Genomic DNA, 26420 nt, shown 5'->3' on the forward strand with positions numbered 1-26420 from the left:
TGCCTTGGCCTGCTGAGGGCTGCGCCGGTGCGGCCCGGCCTCGGCGGCTGCCCCCACCGCCCCGGCACGGCCTGCGCCGTAGCACGCAAGGCCTGGAGCCCTGAGGAGGAGGCGGCTGGTTCAGAGCGAAACGTGAACAAGGTAGGGTGAGGAACCTGGTCCGGGGCATAGTCACAGAATCAGAACGGTCTGAGCTGGGAGAGACCTTCAAAGATCACCTAGTGCAGCCCCCTGCCATGGGCAGGGACACCTCCCACTAGCCCAGGTTGCTCAAAGCCCCGTCCAGCCTGGCCTGGAACACTGCCAGGGAGGGGGCAGCTGCGACCCCTCAGGGCAACCTGCTCCTGTGTCTCACCACCCTCACAGTAAAGAATTTCTTTCCTATATCCAAACTAAACCTACTTTCAGTTTAAAACCATTGCCCCTTGCCCTATCACTACAGGCCCTGGTAAAAAGTCTCTCTCCATTTTCCCTATAAGCCCCTTTTATATATTGAAAGGTTGCAGTATGGTCTCCCCAGAGCCTCCTCTAGCCTGAGCAACCCCGGATCTCTCAGCCTTTCTTCATAGGAGAAGTGTACCAACCTTCTGATCACTTTTTGTGGCCTCCTCTGGACCCACTCCACCAGGCCCATGGCTTTCCTGTACTGGGGACCTGACGTGCAGAAACAAACTCTACAACTCTGACAGAGTTATAAAGCAGGCATGTTTATTCTGGCCGGGGTGCAAGGGGATTTCTCCACAAAGCTGGCACACCGTCTCTGGCAAGTAGACAAATATTTATTACAACAGAACATGCATATCCATTAGGAAGGGCTGGGTCATTACAATTAGTTCGGGGAATAGGTGTGATTATTATAATTATTCAAGGGGAGAAGTATGTGACCTTCTTCACAGTGTCTGCTCTCTCCGGGGCATGAGCTGTTAAGCAAAGTCCACATGTCTCCTTTCTAAATCGGGAAGATCATCCTCTCTAGATAGCACCTCTTAGTCGTTTTGTTCAAGTTTAAGTTTGCCTAAGTGTCCATTCAGGGCTTTGCTTCTGCTATCAGCGAGTGTCCTTTTAATTCATACCCCCGGGCTACCTGCTACTTTCTTATCATAGCCAATCCCCAAGCTATCTGGTAAACCACAGTGAATCCACAAAACAAGTCTGGACAAGCAGGATTCTTGGACAACGTTCAGGAATCATCATATGTTGCTATAAGCAAATAATTTGCAAGAAAAGTGCTTATTTCCCTGTATCAGACCCCAGAGCTGGACACAGGGCGGGGATCTCATGAGAGCAGAGTAGAGGGGCAGAGTCACCTCCCTCGACCTGCTGGCTACACTTCTCTTGATGCAGCCCAGGATATGGCTTTCTGGGCTGCTGGCACACATTGCTAGCTCCTGTCCAGCTTTTCTTCCACCAAGTCTTTCTCTGCAGGGCTGCTCTCAATCCACTCATGCCCCAGCCTGTGTTGATAGAGATGATTGCCCTGACTCTGGTGCACTTGGCCATGTTGGACTTCATGAAGGTCCTCACAGCTGTTATTCCCTGAGAATGGGTTGGTGTGTGGAGACAGTGCTGTGCCTGTGCTGTGAAGGAGGCCAACTGCACTCTGAGGTGTATGAGCAAGCAGGTAGCCAGCAGTTTGAAGGAGACAGTTATTCCCCTCTGGTCAGTACTTACGAGACTTTGTCTGGAGCACTGAGCCCAGTCCTGGGCTCCCCTGGATAAAACCCGACATTGCTGTTTTGGAGCAGGACCACCAAGCTGGTCTGGGGCTGGAGCACGTGATGTGTGAGGAGAGGCTGAGCGCTGGGTGTATTCAGCCTTACGAGTAGGAAGCAAGGTTGTATCCCTGTTTGCAGGTAAGGGTAGGCGAGATGGAGCCAGACTTCTTGGAGGGGCATAATGAAAGGGCAAGGGACACCTTTTCTTTTTCACCATGAGGTTGGTCAAACATGGGAATGGCCCCTGAGAAGTTGTGGGCCAGTTCCTAGGCAGTGTGGAATTTATTATAGTAGATGTTGCATCTCCTCAAATACAAGCAGAGAATCTCTCTTTGCTCGTCAGGTGTCTTTGTGCACGGTGCTAAAGCTTTATAGGAAGTATTCTGTGTTCTGCTGAATGCTAACTGTCCCAAATGCCTGTTCCAGGGAAAGCATGTACGTCTGAAACAGACCTTGGTGGGTATAGAAACAACCAAAGATATGAGTACATGTGACCATGTACCAAACACTTTATTTATGTCTGCACAAAACCATGCAGGCATGGGCACACATAGGTAAGTCTTTGGGTTTGTTGTTTTAAGATAAGTCTACTAGGTGGAGTAACTCACCTTCATCCTACTTCAGGCCGGGGTAAAACAGCTCCTGCTCTGCAGGTCTCCAGATGAGAGAGGGGTCTGAGCTCATGTTTTGACGTACTAGGTGCCAGGTGCTGATAGGTAGTTAGGTTGTTCCCTTCGCCTATTTAAAAACCACTCATCTGTGTTTTTTGTCTCTGCAGCTTGAAAGTTAAATTATACTGCTCGCCGGTAACCAAGGAATTGCTGTTGACTAGCCGGAAATACAAGTTTTGGGAGAATCACATTGTAAGTTTTTGTTTCTTTTTAAATCAGCACTTTCCATGCAGTGATTCTAGGAAAGAGGAAGCTTCCCCTCCTCAGAAATGTCTAAATGTTAGTGTTGATGCAGTGTTTCAGGGCTTCAATACTTATATCAGTATGCCTTTCCTTGCTACTTGCTATGTGGGATTGGTTTATTGTTTATTTTTTAATCTTATTTTTCCCTCCACAAAATGTATCTGTTTCTCTCCACTTCAGATTTAAATGTCCTCCATCTGTACATTGATCATTTGTATCGCCCCTCCATTTTCTTACCTTGCTCACGTCTCTTTGCTCCTGTCCTTAATTTCTCCCTTTCTTCATTTAAATTCTCGTATTGCTTGGAAAATATACAATCACTTAGTTACATTATTTTCCTTTTGCTTTTTGGAAAATGAACTACCTCTAACATGAAAATGTTTTAGTGATGTAAAATCACTCAAGAACGTAATTACTTTATTTGATTTCCACTGTTTGGAGCCAAACTTCGGGGGATTAGTGGTCATCACATAGTGTAAGGATTTTGCTGTATCCTCCAAGCAAGAACAGGAGAGTTTTCTAGTCAAGTGGAAGGTCAGGAAAGACTTCAGGCAAGCTGAAACCTGTTTTTTTTTCTGGGGGAGTTATGGCTCAGAGTTTCCTAAAATAGGTTTTAAGTGTGGGTCTTAACTCTATATCCAAAGAAGCTCATAGAATGGGACCTAGGAGGTAAGTCTGGGTAAGAGGAAAAAAGAGAAGTAGGGGACTTTTCTGTTCAAGATCCTAGTTTAATTGTGAAGCTGAAGGAGAAGATAAATGGCTTTATATGATTATGATTTCCAGTCTGACCTTTAGTTGTATGTATGGCATAAGAGGCTCTTTGGATCTGTTGCTGGTTTTAACATTTAAACTATCAAAAATGAGGAGAGAAGTCTGCTGGAGATACTTTCATTTGTGCTGATGAAGCTAAATGGTGGCTGTCAGTGAAGAATTGAGGCAGTTTAGATCTAAAACTTGACAATGGTTTCACTGCAGTAGGAAATTTGAGAATTACTGGGAAATATTGAGCATGCAGAGTTTAGATCATCCTCTTGAGTTTATCCAACTTCAGAAATTGTAGATGATAAAATTCCTGTTGATATTTTAAAAAATCAGCTCTTGCTGCTGGCTTGAATTCTAAAATACCTTTTGACATACATAGCTGTGTTTTGGAACAAGCTCTGTGTTTGATTGGTGGTGTAGTTTCTGGTGGAGAGGCCTGTCTCATCCCACACAGTGGGTTAGGATAGGGGTGAATCTTGAGTTCCCCAAGAGCCTGTGTGCCTCTGGAAGAGCCGGGGCCACAGGGCGGCCGAGTCACCACAGTGACTCAGAGGAACAATTGTGCTGGTGACTTTATTAACTGACCACTTTAGTAAGTGAATGGAGACAATTTGGCAACAATCAACTGAGAACCGTCTGAGAATGAATAAAGGCACTTTGGTGATCAGACTGTTCTCCTAATAACCCATCAATTATCAACCCAATTGCAGTTCAACTCCTGCAAAACTTATACACATGAATATATGTGAGAGAGAGAGAGAGCAGAAAGAGGAGAGCGAAAAGAGAGGAGGAAGGAATAGGTAAAGGGGAAATCACCACCCTTGGATCCCGCATTGTCACAGAGCAGCCGGCATGATCGGTAGGTGGTGGGTCGCCAAAGACACACGTGGGGTATTGCCTTTATATAGTCTTTCCTATGCATGCACAGTAGGTTGTTCCAGAAGGTTCTCATTTTCTCAGGCTTGTACCTGTGCAGTTAGGATGTCTCTGGGCAAACACAGGAGGGGCAAACACACTGCCCCACCTCCACAGAGCTCACTCAGTTCCCCCTGCCCAGGGCGTCCCTCTCGAGTTGTTTGAGACATCCTCTTTACAAACAGTTTCTTGTTCATGAACATTTTGTGACAAAGCCAAATGTTACCTACCACCTTTGTGTGAGTACCAGCTGAATGGAGCTGCCCAGAAATTTGCAACTTGGTGTCTTGTGAATCCATCTAGTGCAGTGAAACCCAAGGTGCTGAGGAGACCACTCAGCTGAGAGGCTGGAGGTTATATCTAAGGAGGGTAATGACAGGAGACTTTCCTTTCACTTTGGCTTTTTTTGGCAGGAGAATTATATACAAATATTGTCTGAAACAAACAAAAAAAAACCCAGGAGGATGGGAGATGAGCCTGCATAGCAGTGCTGTTATAATCAGACAAAGCCAATTTTTATAAAAATATATATTTTTATTTGGGTCAATCAATTTAGGGTGGGAAGCAATAGGCAAAGCAGCGCTGGGTGCATGGAGAACCGCAGCTCTGCCACACACACCCCGAGTTCCAAAAAGCAGCGTTTTTATACTCTTGTGCCATCGTCTTTAACCAATCTCCTCCTGTCAGGTAGTTGTCCTGCTCTTTTTCATTGGGTCATTTGGGTTGCTGGGGTGCATGTCCTCCTCCTATTGGGTCTTTTGAAAGTCTCGAAGCCTTGGTCTCCTGGCACACTTTCCTTCTATTGGATCTTTTAAAAGCCTCATGATCTCATCTTTTTGGCGGGCTTTTCTTCAAACAGCAGTTACATGTCAGCTCTAGGTGGGGTTTCTGAGACGGGGTTACATTGTTCCAATCTGAATGTCCCACTTTACATTTAATTGTTTAACTTTTACAGATCATTCAAGTGTACCTACCCACCTTGCCCAACCTAGCAAATTAGTTACAATAGTTTATTACAGTGCTAATTGTGCAGGCGACCACAGAGCATGTATGTTGGACTCTTAGTAGAGGATATGACAAAACTGGATTTATTGCACTCTATAGATGAATCACCTCAACACAAACAGAGATATGTGCTGCATGTGACTTGTGGGCTCTGCTTCTGGTAAGAGTGAACAGTGAGGAGAAGTGCTGCAGCCCAGAGATCTGTCCCAGCAAGATCCACTGGAGTGCTCTGGGATTGGGATCTCTTGGGCTTTACAGTCATCCAAAAATAAGGCATATGATCCAGCCAGAGAAACCAGAGCTGCTGCTGGAAGTCCAACTTGTTCTGACTTTTTTTAGGCATGCGCACCTTGATAGTGGTATCTCCATTTCATTTTTAGATAACTTTTAGAAAACTTTTTTTCCATTGGAAATGGAAATTCATGACTTACTGGGGGAAAATGAGTTAATTTTACAGGCTTAGCACTAGCTTCAGGGGGTGCTAAAGATGTCTAAATAATGAATACTTAGCCATAAGCATTGAGACAGGAGGTTCAGTAAATCCTGTAATGCATTTATTCATTTTGTTGCAGGTTGCATTGGAAGTTGAGACTCCAACTCAGATTTCTTTAGTAGATGAAACATCTGGTGAGGTAAGTTACAAAAAAAAAAAATTGTAATGGGCAGTATTACTGTTTAACTGAGTATGGGAAACAGATCTTACCTGTAACACCTCAGGTAGACGAACTTTTTAAAATGTCTGTTACCCTTCTCTCCAAGATCTGCAGCCACATGAATTCTTCTTCCCTGTTCTGTTCTTATTATCATAGAATTTTTTTGGTGATGTCTTTCAAGGGTATTAGTGATCTCCAGCTTACCTATTGCTCTTGTGATTTTTTCACTTTCTATTTTCTGGCCTATTTTAACAAGCTTTAAGCACAGGACTTAAAGGTCTGATAGAGCATCTCCAGGCAAAGTGTATCCCAAGATATTTCCATGATGCTGGTGAATCAAAAGCTGGACATGAGCTGGCAATGTGTGCCAGCAGCCCAGAAAACCAACTGCATCCTGGGCTGCATCAAGAGAAGTGTGGCCAGCAGGGCGAGGGAGGTGACTCTGCCCCTCTACTCTGCTCTCATGAGATTCCCCCTGCAGTGCTGTGTCCAGCTCTGGGGTCCCCAGTACAGGGAACACATGGACCCGTTGGAGCGGGTCCAGAGGAGGCCATGAAGATGATCAGAGGTCTGGAACACCTCCGCTGTGAGGACAGGCTGAGAGAGTTGGGGGTGTTCAGCCTGGAGAAGAGAAGGCTCTGGGGAAACCGTATAGCAGCCTTCCAGTACTTAAAGAGGTTACAGAAAAGGTGGTGGAAAAACATTTTACCAGGGCCTGTAGAGATAGGACAAGGGATAATGGTTTTAAACTAAAAGAAGGCAGATTCAGATTAAAAATAAGGAAGAAATTTTTTGCGGTGGGATGGGTGAGACACTGGCACATGTTGCCCAGAGAAGCTGTGGCTGCCCCCTCCCTGGCAGTGTTCAAGGCCAGGCTGGACGGGGCTTTGAGCAACCTGGGCTAGTGGAAGGTGTCCCTGCCCATGGCAGGGCCTTGGACTAGCTGACCTTTAAAGGTCCCTTTCAATCCAAAATAATCTATGATTCTGTGCTTGATCACCAGGAACCAAGGAAGTAGGACTGTCTTCTGGCTGACTTGCTTTTATGAGCACCACACAATATTCACTCATCTCTTCAGGCATGACAGGATGGTTGTTGCTCTTCAGGGCTTGTTGGAATGCGAAGTGACTCTTCATTTAGGGGTTGGAATGGGCTGCCCAGGGAGGTGGTGGAGTCCCCAACCCTGGAGGTGTTTAAGAGTCGGGTTGACATAGTGCTGAGGGATCTGGTGTAGTTGGGAACTGGTAATGTTGGGTTGATGGTTGGACTGGATGATCTTCAAGGTCTTTTCCAACCTAGACGATTCTGTGAAAAACAATGCTAAATGCTGCAAGGGGCTGTGAGGAGTTGTCAACGAAGGTCCTGTTAGTACCTATTAGAGTGTGAAAATCATGCTAACTCATCTCTTCCAGAAAGAAGATATAGAGGTGACACTTCTACCAGCTGGTCACTGTCCAGGATCAGTCATGTACGTCCTTTCAGAACTCTAAATGCCTCTTGAGAAATTTGTCCTGTAGAGTTCTCACTAAGTACTGGGTTTTTTCTAACTAGAAAAAGCTAGTGAATTTAAAATCCTTATTTGGAGATAATACCTCTTACTTAATAATACTTCTTATGTATGACATTAAAAAGAAGCTCAGCTTCCTGGTACATGTCCCTGATAGATTCCTTTGGCTGCAACAGACAGATGGGATACCCTCACAGAGTCTTCTGTCCTCAACTCTGATCAGCCTAGGCACAGTCTGAGTTACTGGGTTTATCTGAAATTACTCTAGGAACAAATTGAGCCCAGTATTTCGATTACATTATATGTTGTTGAGTTTGACCAAAGTGTTTCTGTTTGTAGGTTTTTGTTTGAAGGTGAAAATGGCACTGTGCTGTATACAGGGGATTTCAGGCTTGCAAAAGGAGAAGCAGCCAGAATGGAGCTTTTGCATTCAGGGACCAGGTGAGACTTCAGCTATTTATGGAATTTAGAAAGAATAAAAGATCACACAGGCATGGATGCTTCAGAAATAATGAATCATTTAGTCTGGATTACATCTATATGCAGTCAAGCAATACTGCAGTTACAAGCCCCCTTTGACTTGCTCTTTGTAATAAAGAGGAAGAATTGCCTCCTTTTGAAGACAGAGGAAGTGGTCTGTCTTAGTACTGTGATGCACTGCTCACTCATATCACATTTTCCTCCTTCAGAGTAAAAGACATCCAGAGTGTGTATTTGGACACCACTTTCTGTGATCCCAAATTTTATCATATACCAAGCCGGGTAAGTCTAAATAAGCTGTGAGAGAAAAGGTCCTTAAAGCTGCAAATTAATTAACCACTCCTTTACTAGGTAAGTCTTGCAAGGCAATGCCATTTTGCATTGCCAGATCACAACACTTTGGAAGTATCTTCAAAGATGATTCACAACATTTTCTAAACTTTTCAGGAGGAATGTTTAAATGGGATCTTAGAGTTGGTGCGAAGCTGGACCTCACTGACTCGCTATCATGTTGTGTGGCTGAATTGCAAAGCTGCTTATGGATATGAATATTTATTCATAAACCTCAGTGAGGAACTTGGAATCAAGGTAAAGTTTCTATAATTGTTGCTTTAGAACAGTAATGATTGTGGCCAGTCACCAAGCTGGAAATGGCTGTTCAGAGGACTGCTGTGTGTGAAAGATGTGCCTGCTTTCATTAATTTCTCTTAAAAAGCTATGGTTGTGCTCAAAATGCGTTAACTAGTTGACTGCAGCCTGGAACATCTGGGATCTCTGGGGAGAAGTTAATCGCCAGTTTTCAAGCTCAGTGTTTACCTCTCTCCCTTTTATCTTGTGAAGGATAAAAGCTTTCTCATTACGTATGACATTAATAGTTAGCTGATAAATTCTGACTTTCTTTGATGAATATTCATCCCTCTTCAGCACAAGAGGTATGTTCTGCTTGTTCCAGATGTCCAAGTTACTTTTGGCTAACACTTCCCCTCGACATTACTAGTGGGTAGTGATTGTTTAAATGCCTAGGAGCATTTGTTGAGAGCTGAACCACATCTGTATAGTGGCTCCAGCTGCAGTCTGACAAATACATTGGCTAATTAAGAATAAACTGCCTTTCTCTAGGTGCACGTGAACAAACTTGATATGTTCAGAAACATGCCAGAAATCCTCTACCATGTTACTACAGACCGACACACTCAGATTCATGCCTGCAGACATCCTCGGGTGTGTATCATTTTGTAAAGCCTCTGCTAACTTTTCTATGAAAGACTGGTTATAGGTGCTGATGTTTTGGTCCTGTTGTGCTAACAAAGACTTTGGCCAAATGGTGGCTTAGTGTAAAGAGTGAGAACTTTAGTTAGTGGGTTGAAGGCTTTTTTTAAAAAAGAAAAAAAGGAAAAAATATATTAGCTGATGCTAGAAATAGTTGAAGATTGTATTTTTAAATGAAGTAAGACAAGCAGCAGATCAGATCAGCCAGGTGTTTATCCATTTAAGTATATCAGCAGCAGCTCAGATGATGCCTCCTGCAGCCATGCACTGTGTGCTGTAGTGTTTGGCCTTCCCTGTCCAGGATGTCTGTCAAGCTGAAGGCTCCAGCTTGGAGGAGTGCAGGCAGAACGGGAGGTGACATGTTGGGGCCTTGGTCTCTGATTGATTTACTTTGTCAGCTGCACTATGGAAGCAAGATACAACAACAAACAGTGTTTCAAAGGAGTTGGGAGAGATGAAAACTTAGTCTGGCTAGATACTATGTTGCTCATTTTCTGGGGGAAAAAGGTCATGATTACAATGGTATTGCATTTGACAGGATGATGAGTACTTCCGAGGGAACAGACTGCCCTGTGGGATGACTTGCCGAAATGGAACTCCCTTGCACATCATCAGCATCAAACCCTCCACTATGTGGTTTGGAGAAAGGATCAAGAAAACCAATGTAATAGTGAGGTGAGCATTTAGGCCATGCAGAAACCTGTTGTTTCAGGTGCATATCTTGCCTGACACTTGTATAACTGAATCTCAAAAAGGACTTTTTAGGAGTAGGTTATGCTTGCCTGCGGTTACCTTATTTTTGTGCCTCTTCTTTTCTTTAGGACTGGAGAGAGTACATACAGAGCTTGTTTTTCTTTCCACTCTTCATACAGCGAGGTTTGTATACTTGTAGTACTGAATGTACATTGATTTAAAAAATTAAAGGAGTTTTAATTATTTTGGAGTGGATGACGTGACTTGTCACAATAAAAAAAAATGTTTTCATTAATAAGACATAAGGGGATAGGAAGTTCTGGATGCTGAAGACAGAAAAGTTTGGTTTAATATAGCTGCAGAAGAGCATGTTAAGGTAGGGCAGGATTACTAGCCTTTTTTTTTTTTTTTTTCACCTCGAAGTATAGGTCACTGCTACAATTGTTTTGACTGCCTCTCTTTTAAATTATTGTGCAACTTCAATGCTTAAAGCTTGGAATTTTAGTTTTCAATACATTGTTTATCTGCTGTGACTCAGTTTTGGGTGGGTTTGCTGCCTTTTCCCTGCCCACACATTTAAACCAGATTCTCTCATGTCATTGCTGCCACTGTCTTTCTGTGTTAGTGACTGAAAGGAAATTGGTCATGGCAGCATCCTCGCCAGAATCACACTTTCATTTAATATGACTAGATCCAGTTCTTAAAATACTCCTCTCTCTTAAGAAACAGAACTGAAACTGGATCAGTGCTAACAATTAACCTGTTACAAAGCGTTGCACGTAGAACATGGAGATTATTCAGAACCCTAGAAAGACAGTCCTGTTTTTAAGATCCTGGATGAGTTTTAATTTGCTCTGCCATGCAGAATTTTACAATGGAGATACTAGCATAGTACATACAACATGGCAGCTTTTCTGGCAGAACACGGGGGTAGTGTATTGTAACAGTCTCATACCTCCACATGCAGAACCAGATGGGTCCTACTGGTCTGTATAGATAGGAGTGTAATATGCAAACTTGCGGGTGGTTTTAGTGCTCAGCAGGAGTGGAGTGTCCCAAACTGGACACAATTCTTCAAGAAATTTACTGTCTTGAGAGCATTTAGAAGACAACAGAGTAAAGCTTGGAAAAAAGTGACGTGTTTTGTCGTAATGGGCTTTTATAGTGGACTGAAGGGAGGCTTTAGGAAAAGCCTTTGAGGAAGGGAATAGGTATTCCTTCTGCACAACCAGGGACTTGAAGTCCAGTAAGAAAAATGCAGGTCTGAAAACTACGGCGGTAAGGACAGCGAAGCACTGGATCACAGCCCTAGGAACAGGTCCGTCTAGCCTTGTCCTTGAGATAGTGGTGGTCTCTGTAGCAGTTGGGAATTGCTGTGAGGTTGTTAGGTGAGACCGAGTTCTCAGCATCCTTTCAGACCTGTTTTTTCTTAGAGCTACCCACTTTGATAGTTTGGCTCATGGGTCATACTGGTCTTTACATGAGACAGCTGGTAGTACTTGGGGTAGGTGTGCTTTGATCAGTGCTGCCATTAAGTGAAAATATTAATTGTTGATGTAAATTGTTAAACTGCTTCATTTCTTCAATTTAGATTAAGGATTTCCTGAGCTATATCTGTCCTGTGAATGTGTATCCCAATGTCCTGCCCGTTGGTAGGACAGAAGACGAAGTTATGGAAATGTAAGTGAGAAGTGGCTGCTGAATGGAGGTGATATAATCTCTGTAAGGACAACTCCCCTCCTGAATCCCAGCCTCTCAAGCAGGCCACTGCCTTTTGCTTTACTAGTCTGATAATTCAAAATTTTTTTCTATATTCAGCCCTGCAAACTTCAGCTTTCTGAAGAACACCTCTATGTTGTGCTAAGTCTGAGAGTTTGCCTTCCACACACTACTTCTATGTATAGAGGCTTTTCTGCTGTTAAACACTGCTTGGGTGGAATCTGAATACGCATTCATCTCACTTTATTCTGTGACCTATTTCTGTTTGTCATTGCTACTTCTCAGAAGTTTCTTTTAAAGAGAGTTTCTCTGGGGACTTGAACTCCCTGTGCAGCATCACAGAGGCCTGTTCTCTTGTGCAGCAGCTTGGAAAGTGCTTTTATGGAACAGAGCAGTGGTGTCACTCAGTGAACAAAATGAGAACTTGTTTCTTTGTTCCTCCTCCTCAATGCGAAAGGAGATACTTTACAATTATCAATAAAACTGCCGTCAGATTTTGAACCCTGTCATCTTCTGTAAGCAAGGGACTAAAAGTTTTCAAATGGTGTACATATTTTATGGTTAATATATAGGAATGACAGATTTTTAACTTTAAACTGACTAAGCTCACCAAGGAATTAAGAACTTTTCCTTATCTATTGCTGCCTTTGCTTCAATACTTTTATTGCAGTGCCTGTGAAGGGCATGAAGCAGTATACATAGGTCACGTTAAAAGACTGACTTTTTCTTCTGAAAGTATCTGTTGAGTTCTAAATACTAATCTCCTCGTTCACCTCAGATTAAAGCCATTATGCAGGTCATACAGGAGAAATGTGGAACCCAGGTACAAGCCTTTAGGAACACTGAAGAGAGTCCACAAGAGAGACTTATCTGATACAGGTAAAGGTTCTGCTGGTGCTACTGTGCCTTAAATGAAAGTCTGAGACTAAGCAGAGGTGCCAAAAGCCATGGTGTTCACCACAGCCTGTCTGTGTTCAAAGCAACAGTTTCAAAGGAGAAATATAAATTAGGTTTTAGGAAGGTGAGGGAGCACTAATTGTGTAAAAGTGCACTTGTTTGCAATCTTAAAATGTACTCAATGCTCAACAGCCCTTTTAAGTTTCTGGAAGAGTTCCATCTCACAGTCCTAGACCATCCCTAGTTAAGCTTTTTCTAACTTTACTTGTATCACCTCCTGTGTTGTGGAGGGCAGTGATGTATTGGTGGAACTGCTCCTTGTCATTATCTCACACTGTTGGCTTTTTAGCACCTACTACCTTTTTAAACTTAGAATGGTAAATGGATGCTGTATGTAGCCTCTGGAAAGCCATTTGGGAACCAGAAGACAACTTTGGGCCTACATTCTCTTTGGCTATTTCAGAAGTGCCAAGTATGCAAGGGTAATGTAGTCCTGGCAAAACATGTCAGAGGCCCGAATAAATGTGTCTGTATCTGCTGTAGCTTACATGGCGGGTGGCAGATAGCAGCTTTCCTTGGAAGCACTGTGCTAGACAAGGCAAGGCAAATGCTGTCAGTAATGTCCTGCTAAGTCTCCATCTGGGTTAAAGAACTTTTTTCTCTCTTTATACTAAACGAATTTTTATTAAAACTTGTTCTCAGCGAAATTTTAGCAGATGTGAACTTTTCTTAGTGTTGGGTTTTTTTTCTGTTCTTTTCTTGACAGATGAAGATGATCTCTTTGATTCAGAATTAACTTCTGCAAGGCCCAAGATACCAAAACAGCAGAGAGAAGAGAGCAGACCCTCCAGCACAGGACAATCTGAAAATGCTGAAGGGAACATTAATGTAACGAACATCACAGAAAGTTCCAGAGCAATCACAACTTACACCTCCCACACGGTAGACTTCATGGACTGTGAGGAATCAAATGATGATGATGATGATGAAGAAGAATCTGAAAACAATACAGTACCAGTTATTTCCTGTGAGCCAGCTGCCACTTCCACCTCAAATTTCAATGGAGTAACTAGTAACCAGCTGGAGTCTAGTGCAGATGTCCCCCGCTGGGATGCATTTTTTAAGTGTAACAACCTAGAAGAAAGCTCAGAAAATGAGGACAACTTCCCATCTTCAGCAGATGCTGGTGGGTCCCAGTCACTCTTCAGTGATTCGGATGGAGTAAGCGACTCCACACACATCTCCTCCCAAAATTCTTCTCAGTCAACACACATATCCGAGCAGGGGAGCCAGGGCTGGGACAGCCAAATGGACACAGTACTCATTACCTCCCAGGAGAGAAGCGCCTTCGACTTCAGCAAAGGTGGGAGCAGAACAGTTGTTCCTGTACTGCAGGAGACTGCCAAAGACAGTCAGCCTGACACCAGCAGGAGGAAGTCACTGGGTCAAAACAGATCTTGTGCCCACAGCGTTGCCTGTGACTTGAAAAGCAAAGACTCTGAGAAAGATGCAGAAGCTGGCACTGCTCACGGTCAGGATGTGCTGGTGGAAATAAGTGACAGCTCCAGGACTCCTGATCTAGAACTGAGGAGGGACTCCCAGAGCTCCTCAGACTTTGAAATTCCCTTGACTCCTGGTGCTGAAGTGCCTCAGCCTGATAAACTGCATTGTTTATATAAGAAGCTAGCAGCAGGTGAAAACATACTCAATGAGAAAAAACTCTCCTGAAGGCAGGTATAGCTGAATACATCATGATAACAAATACTAGAATTGTTTTATTAAACTCTGAATTACTTTTCTTTTTAATGCTGCGACTGTGCTGATTCATGCATTTTTTTCAGAAATATCTTACTGTCAGAATTAGGAATTTGCAACCCCTGTAATGTCATTGTTCCTTCCATGAAATGCCAGAAAGGAAGGATTTCTAGGAGGGATTGTAAAAGCCTTCTGTCTCCCAAGGTTCAGTTCTCTGGGACTGTAAGTAGACAAAAAAGGGACAGACAAAACTGAGGGTGGAACATTAAATGAAATTTAGTGTTTATCATGAGCTCTAAGAGTTTGATATATACGTGATTTCAGGTTTTTAATAAGATACACCACATTTTTAACTGCAGGGAGGAACACATCTTTCAGGAATGACCATGCAAACAAATGCAATAGTTGCACTTTGACTTTAATCCTGAGTTTTCACAGCTGTTGTTTTTAAAAATTTCGCTGAGAATTACTGAGAATTGGTTTGAGTTTTTTTTTAAATCAAATTGTTCTTTTTAAGCAGTCTCTCTTTACACTTGACTCTGAGGAAATGTTGTCATCTGGTTTTAACTCCTGAATGAGATACTATACACCAGTCTGGTTTAATCTCACTCATTTTAAACAACTTGTCATCAAGTTCCTCCCTGGTTTGGTTTATTCTGAATTGTTTTTCAGAATGAACTTAAAGAACAAAAGTAAAATCCTGTGGCAGGTGGTTCCAAAGCCACCAGCCATAGCCTGCTCTGGAGGCGAACTCGCAGCAACAGAAGTGAACCTGTTGTCCCAGACAGGTTGTTGTTACTCAAGGCTCTTGTATTACCAAATTTCATTCTGCTGACGTGACTGAATTCAGACATGTTCAGATTTCTTTTTTAAATCAAGACAATTGATTCTCCATGCATCTGTGCCAACATAACTCCTTGCCAAAATTCTTAGCTTCTAAAATGGAAATGCAAGTCAGGTTTTTGTTAAACTGCAGTGCCTACAAAAATGCCTAAACAGAAGGAATTTAAAAATCCATGCAGTTTCTGCTCCATGTGGTCTTAAGCCCCAAAGACTTAAACAGATGTTTATGTTATGACAGCTCTCCCCTCTGAGTATGGCTCCAGTCTTTCTGCCGTCTTTAGCGATCCATGAATGTTAAACCAGCCACCATTCTTCCGTTGGGAACAGGGAGGGGGCAGAAGAAAAAAAATTGTTACCATCTATGTATGGTTTTGAGGATATTCAAGTCAATGTATTTCTCCACTGTCACCTTGCCCACTCTGTTCTTGGGATTTGTTAACATAATTTCCAAATGTGGTCTATCAAGTTTTTTTTAACAAGCTTGAGTGAGAGAAACTGCTGCTGTAATTACCTCTGTGAATAAAGTCATACAGAGCAGAATTTCTTCTGCTGGCCTGTTTCCTTAACTGCACTACACATATAAGTTCAGGGTTGTGTTTACAGTGTACTTAAATATACAGGAACCCAGTCTGCTTTAGACAAGTCGACAGCGTAAATTTATATGAGTTCTTACCAGCCATAAACTGAAGAGGAAGCACATGACTTCCTCATGCTTACTCCACTACAGTCCTTATGCTGCTAGAAAATTTGGGTACAGGACAGGAGTTAAGAGGTGGCAGGCTTAAAGCAAATTCTACTGCTCCAGCTAATTTTAACAGGCTAAGATTTCTTTTTTGTTAAGAATGACAACAACAAGAGAAAAACTAAATTTAATTTATTTTATCAAAAACTATAGGAAGATAGCAATACTAGAGATCACACATTATGAAGAGAAAATGTTCCTGAGCTTACAAACTGCATATTCTAATGTACACAGTCCTAAAATATACATTAGAAATAACCAAAAGACTGACTTAACTTTGAGATTAAATAAATAGACAATAGCTTTTCTTACAGGAGAGCTTGCAGCTTCAGTTTTGCTACCAAAAAAACTTCCCAGAATTAAACCCAACAAAAAAGAACAGCTAGAGGATAGATCACAGGTTACCAGTCTCCAAGAAGTGCATGTACACAACTGAAGTGGTGGCCCTAATGATGCTAACAGACCGCAAAGCGAAACAAAGGCAGAAGCTGGGCTGGTTTAGGCTCTTTAAGGAATTGAAAATAATCTTTGTCTCCTTTTTCTCATTTGGCAATTTTCCCCCGAACTCATAGAAAAAGCAGAAAGTTTTAAAAGTGACACGGTGTGCCATTAAGCTAATTCCATGACTGCAATCCAGATGCGCTGTGAATACGTAAATACAAAATACTGTTCAAGGCTCGAAACTGGATACATGGGTTTGCTTCAAATAAACACAAAATACTGTTACCTCCCAGAACGTAAATTAACGGTCCTTTATTTATCGCGCTCGAGGTAACGCACATATCCTTAAAGAACATAGGGTGGTAACATACACTGCCTCGGGAAAAAGGCAGATACTGAACTCAAGTACAACTACTAAGACTTTTATCTTTTAAAACGTGTTTACTTGCGATATTTAAATGAAACTGGGCATGAACACAGATAAACAAAAAGAGTGTCGAACCAGCCCTGCACAGGAGAGGCCAGAGAAACCGCTTTGTTCAGGAATCCATTTCTTGCCACAGCCACCCTCACCCTCCTGTACCGGCAGGAAGGCCGCGGACTGCAGTGGATTAAGGAGCTGGAGGCTGCAGACTCCATCCACGTGGAATGCATCGCTGAACCGGGCTACATGCAAGAGAAAGCACTAATGACTCCAAGTGCTGTAAGAACATTTGGAGTTTGTTAACTTAAATTAAAGCTCCATATTCCACTTCAAATTTATGTTTAAAAAAAAAAATTAAGAGATGGGGCATGGTAAAAGTTGACTAGATTCAGGATTTATCCAAGTGTGTGGATATAGGTGAGCCTGGTAACGTCAAAGACTTTTAAATCTAAGCGAACTTTTTCATTAAATAATAATAATTTTTAAAATTATTTCAAGGTGTATATCTGTATTGTAGATTACAAAACGTACACAGCACTTTCAGTGGCCCACACTCCTCACCCCACCTGTGAAACTGATTTTGGCTAGTAGCATATAAAATTTCACTTTCTGCCAAAGAGCCAGATCTTCAGTGCAAATGCAACTGTGCTTCTTAATGAATAACCAACCTGTACTATCCTTTGAAACACTTTTTGGAGTGCTAGTAATTAACATTAAATTTAAGGCATTTTCTAACAAATTAAGTAAACTGTTACATGCTGGGTACTCGATTTCATTCACCTGAGCCAACAGCTGTGCACCTTATAAAGGTAACGCTGACCTATGATACATAGCTAGCATCCATTTATGGAGCATTTTATTCTGCCTGACGCTATCAACGTTTACATGATTTGTAAGCAATATGCAAGTTTCACAAGCTTTTAATCCATGAGAATAAAGCGCTTAGATTATCGCTGGAGCACGGACCTTGGCTTTAACTCCACTTATAACCTACCTCAACTGCTCTTCAGTGTTTCTGAAGCCAAGTAAAACTTAGCATACATTATGAATAGCTCAAGACAACTTTTAAGATGATCAGGACAAAAAAAAAGACTCAAGTAACTGAAGAACAGTACATTTCTCAGCCTTTACATTCAAGAACATCTTACAAATGTCTACAGCAAAATGGGTAAACTCCCCTCTAGTCTAACTTCACTGAAGTTAACATTTTTGCAACAAGAAAAAAGTCCTAGTATCTTTCAAGTCTGTCACTAGATAAAAAAAGTCACAGTATGTAAAAACTTAATCAAGAATAGTTGTGAATACAAATCAATTCCCAGGGTATTTTTGCACCTAAAAGAGAAGTGAGCATATCTCCGTAATGCATTGACTTTGTTAGACAATGGGCTGCTCTCCCTGTTCTTTTGTTATCTATTTCCAAACTGTAGCCAGTGGTTAGTTTCAGCAATGACCGCCAAATTTCTGCAATGAAAAGAAACTGCACATGGTACTACCGATAGTCACAAATTCTCTGCAGACCTCCTATAGCATCCTAACTACAAATCAGAACATAACAACCAAAAAAACTTCTACGTGTAAAACTTCTAAATAACATAACATCGGCTAAAAACGTTTGAGACCTTGACCTTACATCTGGAATCTGCTAAAACCAATTACTTTACTTGTGTGGAGTTCAGTGGACATTTTACAATTTGCGTTCCAGTGAACCTTCATTTAGACACTGTCTTTAATCCCTCACTCCCATGCCATAAATGTTATTGCTGATCTCTTGAAGCTTTTCTTTATACATCAAAAAAGCAAAAGAACTGTCAGCTATATTTTAGGATTCAGATTAAATGCCTCCAGACTTTTCAAGGTATAAAAAAATACATAACATCACTTCATCCTACTGAAATCGGCTCCTAAAAGGCCTATGGCTATAAGCTCACATTCAAATATTCAAATCAAGGTACATTTTAAAGAGCTTTCTTAGCATACATTTTACTGCTTCCTAAATAAGAATTCTAAAAAAACCCTAAACTTTTAATCCCCTTTATCAGTTCTGTATTTGTCTAAAACACTACATATCTTTCTTTGGCCAATGCCATTTCAAATACAAATGTAACGCTTTGTTTTCACTGTACTTATTTACATTAGATTTCAGAATACTTGAATATATATGAAAGAAGAGTCCTCTTAAAACACATTTAAAAGAGAACAAAGTACTTGTGACTTTGGATACCCGAACTCAGTTGAGATAGCCTCTGCAACACACAGCTCCGCATTTACAGACAGTTCTGATCCTCTTTCTGGATGGGCTAAGACCATCAGCAGAGTCTGAAGTCAGATCTATTGAACCTGTGACACAGATAAACACAAATAAGAAGTTTGAGAAGATAGACTGAAGCCATGCTACGCATTCAGAGAACTTCAAAAAGCCTTCTACCACCTCAGTTCTTAAAAGAATTGTGTGTGAAGCTTTACTCAAATTCTGACACCCACATTACAACTACTTCTACAACACCTACCCACATTACAACTACTTCTACAACACCTCACATACATATCAGAATCCAAAGCTCAACAGACTAGAGCCTTGTACCCCCAGGTCTGTATCCACACTGATCAGCTGAGCGTGCAGCCTGTCTTGAGTGTCAGTGTCACAGACGCCACAAAAAAAGTTCTAAGGATTCAAGCAGATCAATTGTCAGTACTTAAAAGAGAGCTTCTATATGAATGAGGTACAGCTCTGCAGTGTAGAGATGCTTCTCTGAAAACAAAATAGGGCAAGCAATGTATTTTTGTTGTGGATATATGGTTTGCACAAAGTTTGGCACATGCAACATCCCTGCCAGCAAACCTCAAGAATTTTGTATTGTATTGGAAAAAAATGAAGTCATAGAATCATTTGGGTTGGAAGGGACCTTTAAAGACCATCTTGTCCAACCCCCTGCAGTGGGCAAGGACAGCTTTCACCAGACCAGGCTGCTCAAAGCCCCGTCCAACCTGGCCTTGAACACTGAATGGAAGGTCAAATTATAAAAGAATCACTGATTGGCCCAGGATGGAAGGGACCTCAAAGGATCATCTGGTCCAAACTTCTGTGGGAAAGGGAGCCTAGGTGAGACTACCCAGCACCCTATCCAATTGCATCTTGAAAACCTCCAGTGATGGAGACTGCACCATGTTCATGGAGAGGCTGTTACAGAGAAATATGGTTCTCACTGCAGAAAACTCTGGACCATCCTTCTTCCATCCTAAAGATCTGTACCATAGGACCTACATCCACAACTGAGGCCTACAGACACCAGAATCGAAAGACAAACCTATGGTGCCTTAGGCCACTCAGGTGTTACAACTGTCTTTATCACTAGGCAGATTACTTAGTAGTTTACCTGAAACACCACATAAATGCCTTTGAATAAAGGGAAGCTATTATTAATGGTATCCTGACCATTCTTTTGAGCATTCTTGTGACAAATCTTCAAAATAAGTTGCCCTGCCAGATATTGCAACCACAACCCCTTGCTGTGAGCTCAGAGCTCTGAAGGAGGAAACTCACTGGAGGTGCACGCAAAAGCTCCTGCACGCACTCAGACAGAGCAATGTCTGTTTGAGAACCCAGAGAGCTGTGTTAGGGAGATGCAGCACCTGACCTGAAATGCTCACATCAGGCTGCAACAGAATCTGCTAGTGCCCCAGACCTCCTGCAAGAGCAGTGTTAAAATCTGCAGACCTTTCATCTGATAGTCAAAGGTTAGCTCTTCTCCAGCCTTGATGGTTCGTGTAGAAAACAGTGCTATTCGAGGAAGACGCAAGTCGAGGTTATCAATAAACACATTGAACACTTGAAGATTTGGATCACACTGTAAGGCAAAAATGGACAGTTTCTGTTAAGAAAACTGCACAGTAAGTTTCACTGAAGTCTTTAAGTAAACCATGGTCACAGAAAAAGGAAGAACTGGTTCTTCTCTCAGTGACAGAAGCCTGAAATCAATTTCAGAAGATAACAAATTACATTCTTGAAATAGTGTTAAAGAACATTCTCGTTTAGAACAAGCTTAGAATCGAGCCCTGTCAAGAAGGCAGTCTCTACACAGTATGTAGACTACGCTAATACACAACAGCCTATTAGAAAAAAATAAATGCCATCTTCAAAGAAGGACAACAAAAAAGTAACAAGCAAAGCAATTAAAGCTACATTCAGAGGTTAGTATTTACCTACAAAACCCACAAAAGAATTAAAGTTGAAAGAAAAGAAAAAACATCTTGGCATTTCAAGCCATACACACTCCCTATTCTGTATTTAGGTTTAAGCACTGCTTCCAGGCCAGAAATATTATTTTCATACTACGGATAAATTTCTACTTTCAGGTGCTAACCTGCTTGGCTTCTGAATTATCTGATCTGGTCTGGGTGGCAGGAGGAGGGTCAAGGATTCTAAGCAGGAACTAGCAACCACTGTATCATTTTTTCTGGATTATCAGAAGTCAGTAGTCACTGAGACAGTTTGTTAAACTGTATGCTTTTTGCTCTCTAACGTGGGATATAGTGAAGCTAGGCATTTAACTTTACACTGGAGAGTGAGAATACTTCCATTTCCAAAAGTGAAGAGCAACTGTCTGTACCTAAAACTCGTCTTTGTCCTTCTCCCTGGCAAGCCCGCATGAAACATAAAGGTCATCAGCTGACAAATCTGAAGACATTAATTTACTGTATTTGTAGAACGCTGACTGCAGACCTCACAAACGTTACATCAGTAAGAACTAATAATTTTTAGTTCAGGAATCTTTACAAATGCAGCCCAGTCTTCTTGCTTTAGGTACTTCTGTTGAACATGAAATGAAACACTACAAAAATTTCCTGTTTAAAATTTACTTCAAGTTCTCTGGCAAGTTAAAATTTAGGAGGGAAAAAGGTATCTACAGGGGACAAATACCAAAGAAAGCACCAGAATTTTCATTTCTTCTTCTACCAATGTTTGAAGGATGAAATTCAGCGTAACACCCTGCTACAAAATAATGCATTGATTTCTATCATCTTTGCCTCTTCACTAGTTTTATTAAGTACTTCTCACATGTTAGATCTTTTAGGTACTTAGAAAAAACTACCCCCCAAACCAACCCTGTTTTGGTTGTCTAGAACTGGCATATTCAGTGACAACCCCAGTCCTACCAAATGCCCACTTCAGGCAGCATCTCATTCCTAGAATTTTTTTAGATAGACTTACTCCAAGTAAGGCAAAGTGTTCCATTCTATTTATGACATCATCTAACTGACTGGACTGTGCTGTCATGAAACAAACTACTTCAGAAAAACTGCGAATATGGCAAGAAAATGTTTACAATAGGAGAAGATATTTCTGGCACAATTAGGATAACTCTCCAACTTCTTAGTATACAAAACAAGGTCTTACACTGTGATTCACAAAGTGGGACACATTTCCATATCGAGCTGCATCTACTGTAAATTCATCTGAGTCATAGTCCAAATCAAACAAGTATGTATTTCCCTGGTTGTCATAGAACTGGCCTCGTCTCTCTGCTTCCTCACTTGTAATCACCTAAAAAAAGAAAAAAAAAAACACCAACGAAATCTGCATCATATTATTAACTACTACTAAATTAAAACAAAAATCACAATGAAGTTAGAAAAAATTTAATAAAAACCTCTACATTCACTTTTTGATGTTGAAATAGCATTCCATCTCTAATGAATAAAGAATACATACATACAGCTAAACTGTTTAGTTAGTGACTGAGGCTTCTCTGGATGTAATCAGTCTACAGCATCAGAAAAAAAAAAAAACCAAAACAGCATGTTCTATTAAGAGTTTTGATGATGACAATCAACTGTGTTTCTACTTGAAGTTTCTATACACACAATTTTTTCATTAGGCCTAGAGAGCCTTGTTTACCTCACATAAAGTTTCAAATTCCTCCCTTTGCACAGATAAAGGTACCAGTCTTTACAACACAGTCACATTTACAGTCCACTATTCATCTTCTCCCTCCCTAGAAGCATCTCTTCCTGCTATTTTTCACTTCAATGAAAGATCCTATTCATGATAACTTAAGACAGATAAATCACTTCACAAAGCTGAATCTATGCAATTAGTATAGCACAAGGTAGAAATCCAGAAACTCCCCAAAGGAAGAGAACTAGTCACTTTTGACAGAAGCAACAGCTTAAATAACTCCATCTGCAGTCTTTTAAATGTACTTTGTTGCACAGACTCAGCAAAGCAATTACAATTTGGCAGCAACAGATACAACATGTGGTGGAATTGGACAAGAAAAAAAACCCTAAAATCCTTCTGACACATCAGGTTTGAGAACTTATTCAGCAGTAGTGAATAAGCAGATTCAGGTGAAAGGGCAAATACACACTCTTTCCTTTAAGCAACAAAACTAAATAATTATCTTTCTGCATTAACCCTTCAGCAGACATATTTTGAATGACTGACCTCCTGTATGCTCACAAGAAAGATATGAAGGTGAAAAATTCAAATATTTGGGGCAGGAAGCATGGAGGAAATACAGTTAAGACCATAAACATTTGTACAAAGGGACAGAAGTAATTACTTTGTGTAAACTTAGCAGCAAGGCAGGTTTGCGTCTGAAATACAATAGACTGGATCAGAGAGGCTGGCAGGAGCTACTGATATAAAGAGCTCTGAAGCAGAGCAGAGGTTGAACCAAATAAACACAGGGCAATACAAAACCTCAGGAGTAACTCAAGATCGGTATTCTATAACATGAAAGTTCAGTTTGAAATAGTATGAGATTGAGTAAACAGACAACGTCCATACTACAAGTCTTAATCAAAAGTAATAAATACGTTTGGAAATACTACCTTAAAAGTTCAGACAAAACATAAAAGGGACTGACAGACTGACTGGACAGTTTGGCAATAACTGTGCCTGGGGAACAGCAAACACTACAGTAATAAAGATGATCAGGGAAGAATAAAGAATATGACTGCCATGAAAGAAGGACTTGCCTTTACAAACACTATTAGGGCATGTATATAAAATAATTCTTTAGTGGCATATGGGATAAGTATTCTCTTTACATTCAACCTCTTACAATTGCTCTGGAATGGAGGAATGTTCTGGACAGTATTTCTATCATCTTGAACATCTGTTTACTGTACTTCTCTACTCAAAAGCAGTCTTATCTATTAAACCGTAGAAGTCAAGAAGAGTTAAAACCAAGAGAAAGCTCATAAAGATTTTCTCCTTTATTGCAAATAATTCATCTGTATGAGATAAATACATACCTCTCCAACATATTCCATCACAAAACTGTTCATTTTAATTTTCTGGAGGGTTTTTACTCCCCAACCACGGCCATTGTTAGTTCTGAAGATGCAAAGAGAATACGGTGTACCTTTCTGTACTATCCTATTAGGGCAATCAGGCCCACACCTACAAAATGAATTGCATTCATAGATGGGCAAGCCAGGCTGGATTTTCAACTTCTTTTTTTTATTGTAAGCCAAAATAAATCCAGCCTCCTTCGGACAGCACTTCTCAGCGGGGCAGTCAGCGCATTCACAGCCAGTCGTTATTCCATTTATTACATTTATCCCCGGAGCAGGTTTATATTCATTAATGTAGTAGAAGTCTAAAGGAGGGCCTTCGAGATCCACAGTGTTTTCTACCAGAATCATTGCTTTATGATTCTTTTTCCTGTTGAGTTCTTCTTTCCATCTCTGCAGAGCTATTCTTTGCTTAGCCTTCTTTACAATGTAATCTGCAACTGCAGGTTTCAAAGCTTTAACATGGTTTCTCACTTTCAGTGCTTTGCCTTCTCTCACCCGAGACAAGTATTCATTCTTGTCACTAAGAAAATTTTGAAGAGCCAATGGGCATTTCAGGTTTTTCTGAGGTTCCCAAGTATTTGAAGATTCTGGCCATCCTTTCCATTTCACAAGATAGTATTCTGTGCCCTTGAAATACAGAAACAGATACAGATTTAGCCACATTTCATTTTGCTGAAACCCAGCATTACACAAACAAAAGAGCTCTGGAGATAAGAGATGGCATACAGTGCAGAAGGTCTTGATGTCCCCATAACAATTAGAACTGGGGAGAAAGAAAAATCAAGTTTTCTGTTTGCAAATTAACTTACAGAACAACTTTGGATACTTTACATATTATCTCTAGGGACAAAGAAATAAACAGCTGGGATGAACTCTGATCACTAGCAGTATACCTGGAGGAGGCTAGTTTGTTAAGGCAGTTAAGTTATACTAACCAGTTGCATGACTCGTATGCACAAGCAGAATGTAGTCGTATCACATACAGAAAAACAAATAAAAAATTCTAAACTTACCAAAAAAAAATCTCTAAACACCCACTATTTGTCATATCAAGCATCCTCCAAAAAGAGTAATGCATTCAAAACACATAATACTGTATTTGTAATCAAGAAGCATAAATTTAGTACTTATTTTAAAAAGGCCAAATAACTGTAACAAGGCCAAATCCTGACACTGAATTTCACTGGCACGATCAAGCCGTAGGAATCCAGTTGCAGCACATGGCCCTAACTCTTCACCAGACACACTACAACAGTCAGGAGAGAAATATAGACTGTTACCTGCAAATAAAGGAGAAGCATCATAATACATAACAAGCTACAACCTAAACACATCAGCATTGTGCTTTAACCTCTAGATACACAAAGGCAAAACATTTCATATTCTAACATCTCTGAAATTTCAGAAAAAGACCTTCCTCCAACATACTGAAAGCAGCAGTTATACCGCTTTCTGTTTATAGTTCAAAGTTTAAAAGGTATTTCATTCAAAGTCAGCAAGAGCTTTGTCCTCACAGCCTACTACTTTATATTATGAGCAAAACTACCTTTGACTCACTTCCAAATTTCAGCTGAAAGAGTTATCAAATTGGTCTGTGTTTCTCTTACCTCTTCTACCTTGTAGTCACACAAATATTCCACCTCATAACTCTTTAGACTCCTGTTGGTGATTCCAATGGATTTACATCTGAGATTTTCCTTCCTACATAATTCTTGGAGGGTCTCAAGTGAAGCTAGACATGGCACATACCAAGCTACAATAAGAAAATTGGTAAAGAATCCTATTTAATGTCTCGGCTAAATTGAAATCATTACGCCTTATCCCAGCGTCCCCACATTATCATTTGTGATAACAGTCCATGAGTCTCTTGTACAACTACAGTGTCTCACAGAGTCGATTTCAACCCTTCTCTAACAGGTAACATGTCACACGTCAATGATTCCCTGCCTGCTCCTTTATTCTGTACAGGATGTACATTTATAAACAACAGCAAATATTTGGGAGGGTAGAGACTTCCACAGGTGAAAGCAGCACTAAGAACCGGATAATTTTCCTACAATCAGCACCCCATAACTGAACCTCGGCGACAAGGAAACCTCCCTTCTTCAGTAAGACCACCAGATATCTGTAGTTAGTCAAGCGGAATCGAGCACTCGCGATGCAACCATGGTGACCGGACGAGGAAAGCAAGATCCACAGCGCTCTTCCAGAAGGATCGCGGGTGCCTTGTCAGCCAGGCGGATTTAAAGGGATGCGAGACACCGCGGCGCGGCACGACAGGAGCGCCAGCTCCCCGTCAGCGCCGGCCCAACCCCGCTGGGGCGGGCTGCAGTTCAGAGCAAGCGCCGGGCGTGGCGCTGCGGCGGGACCCGCGCTTCCCT

The 26420-nt window shown here is 41.3% G+C and overlaps 2 protein-coding genes across 4 annotated transcripts; one reads left to right on the top strand and one right to left on the bottom strand.

Annotated features, from left to right (window-relative positions):
* Positions 1–2461: 2461 nt before the first annotated feature.
* Positions 2462–17824, top strand: DCLRE1C (DNA cross-link repair 1C; the record flags this gene model as incomplete). Its single annotated transcript, XM_026868017.1, has 12 exons — positions 2462–2578; positions 5884–5943; positions 7377–7432; positions 7811–7912; positions 8161–8233; positions 8399–8539; positions 9071–9172; positions 9759–9895; positions 10042–10096; positions 11505–11593; positions 12411–12511; positions 13296–17824. Coding segments are annotated over 12 exons (1995 nt in total), but the record flags the coding sequence as incomplete, so codon positions are not given.
* SUV39H2 (suppressor of variegation 3-9 homolog 2) lies at positions 15987–26381 on the bottom strand. 3 transcript variants are annotated; one of them, XM_026865790.1, is made up of 6 exons: positions 25647–26376; positions 23995–24666; positions 22130–22276; positions 20450–20579; positions 18956–19071; positions 15987–16976 (listed from the first exon to the last, which is right to left on the bottom strand). In XM_026865790.1, the coding sequence occupies exons 2-5, from the start codon at positions 24385–24387 to the stop codon at positions 18962–18964; spliced, it is 780 nt and encodes a 259-aa protein (XP_026721591.1). In that variant the 5' UTR covers positions 24388–24666; positions 25647–26376; the 3' UTR covers positions 15987–16976; positions 18956–18961. The 3 variants fall into 3 exon arrangements, with proteins under 3 accessions (XP_026721591.1, XP_026721584.1, XP_026721599.1); XM_026865783.1 differs by having other exon boundaries at positions 15987–19071; XM_026865798.1 differs by lacking the exon at positions 15987–16976 and having other exon boundaries at positions 18964–19071; positions 20370–20579; positions 25647–26381.
* Between the last annotated feature and the right edge of the window lie 39 nt (positions 26382–26420).

Source organism: Athene cunicularia (assembly GCF_003259725.1).
Source record: "Athene cunicularia isolate RWA chromosome 1 unlocalized genomic scaffold, athCun1 chr1_part2, whole genome shotgun sequence".
Lineage (NCBI taxonomy): Eukaryota > Metazoa > Chordata > Aves > Strigiformes > Strigidae > Athene > Athene cunicularia.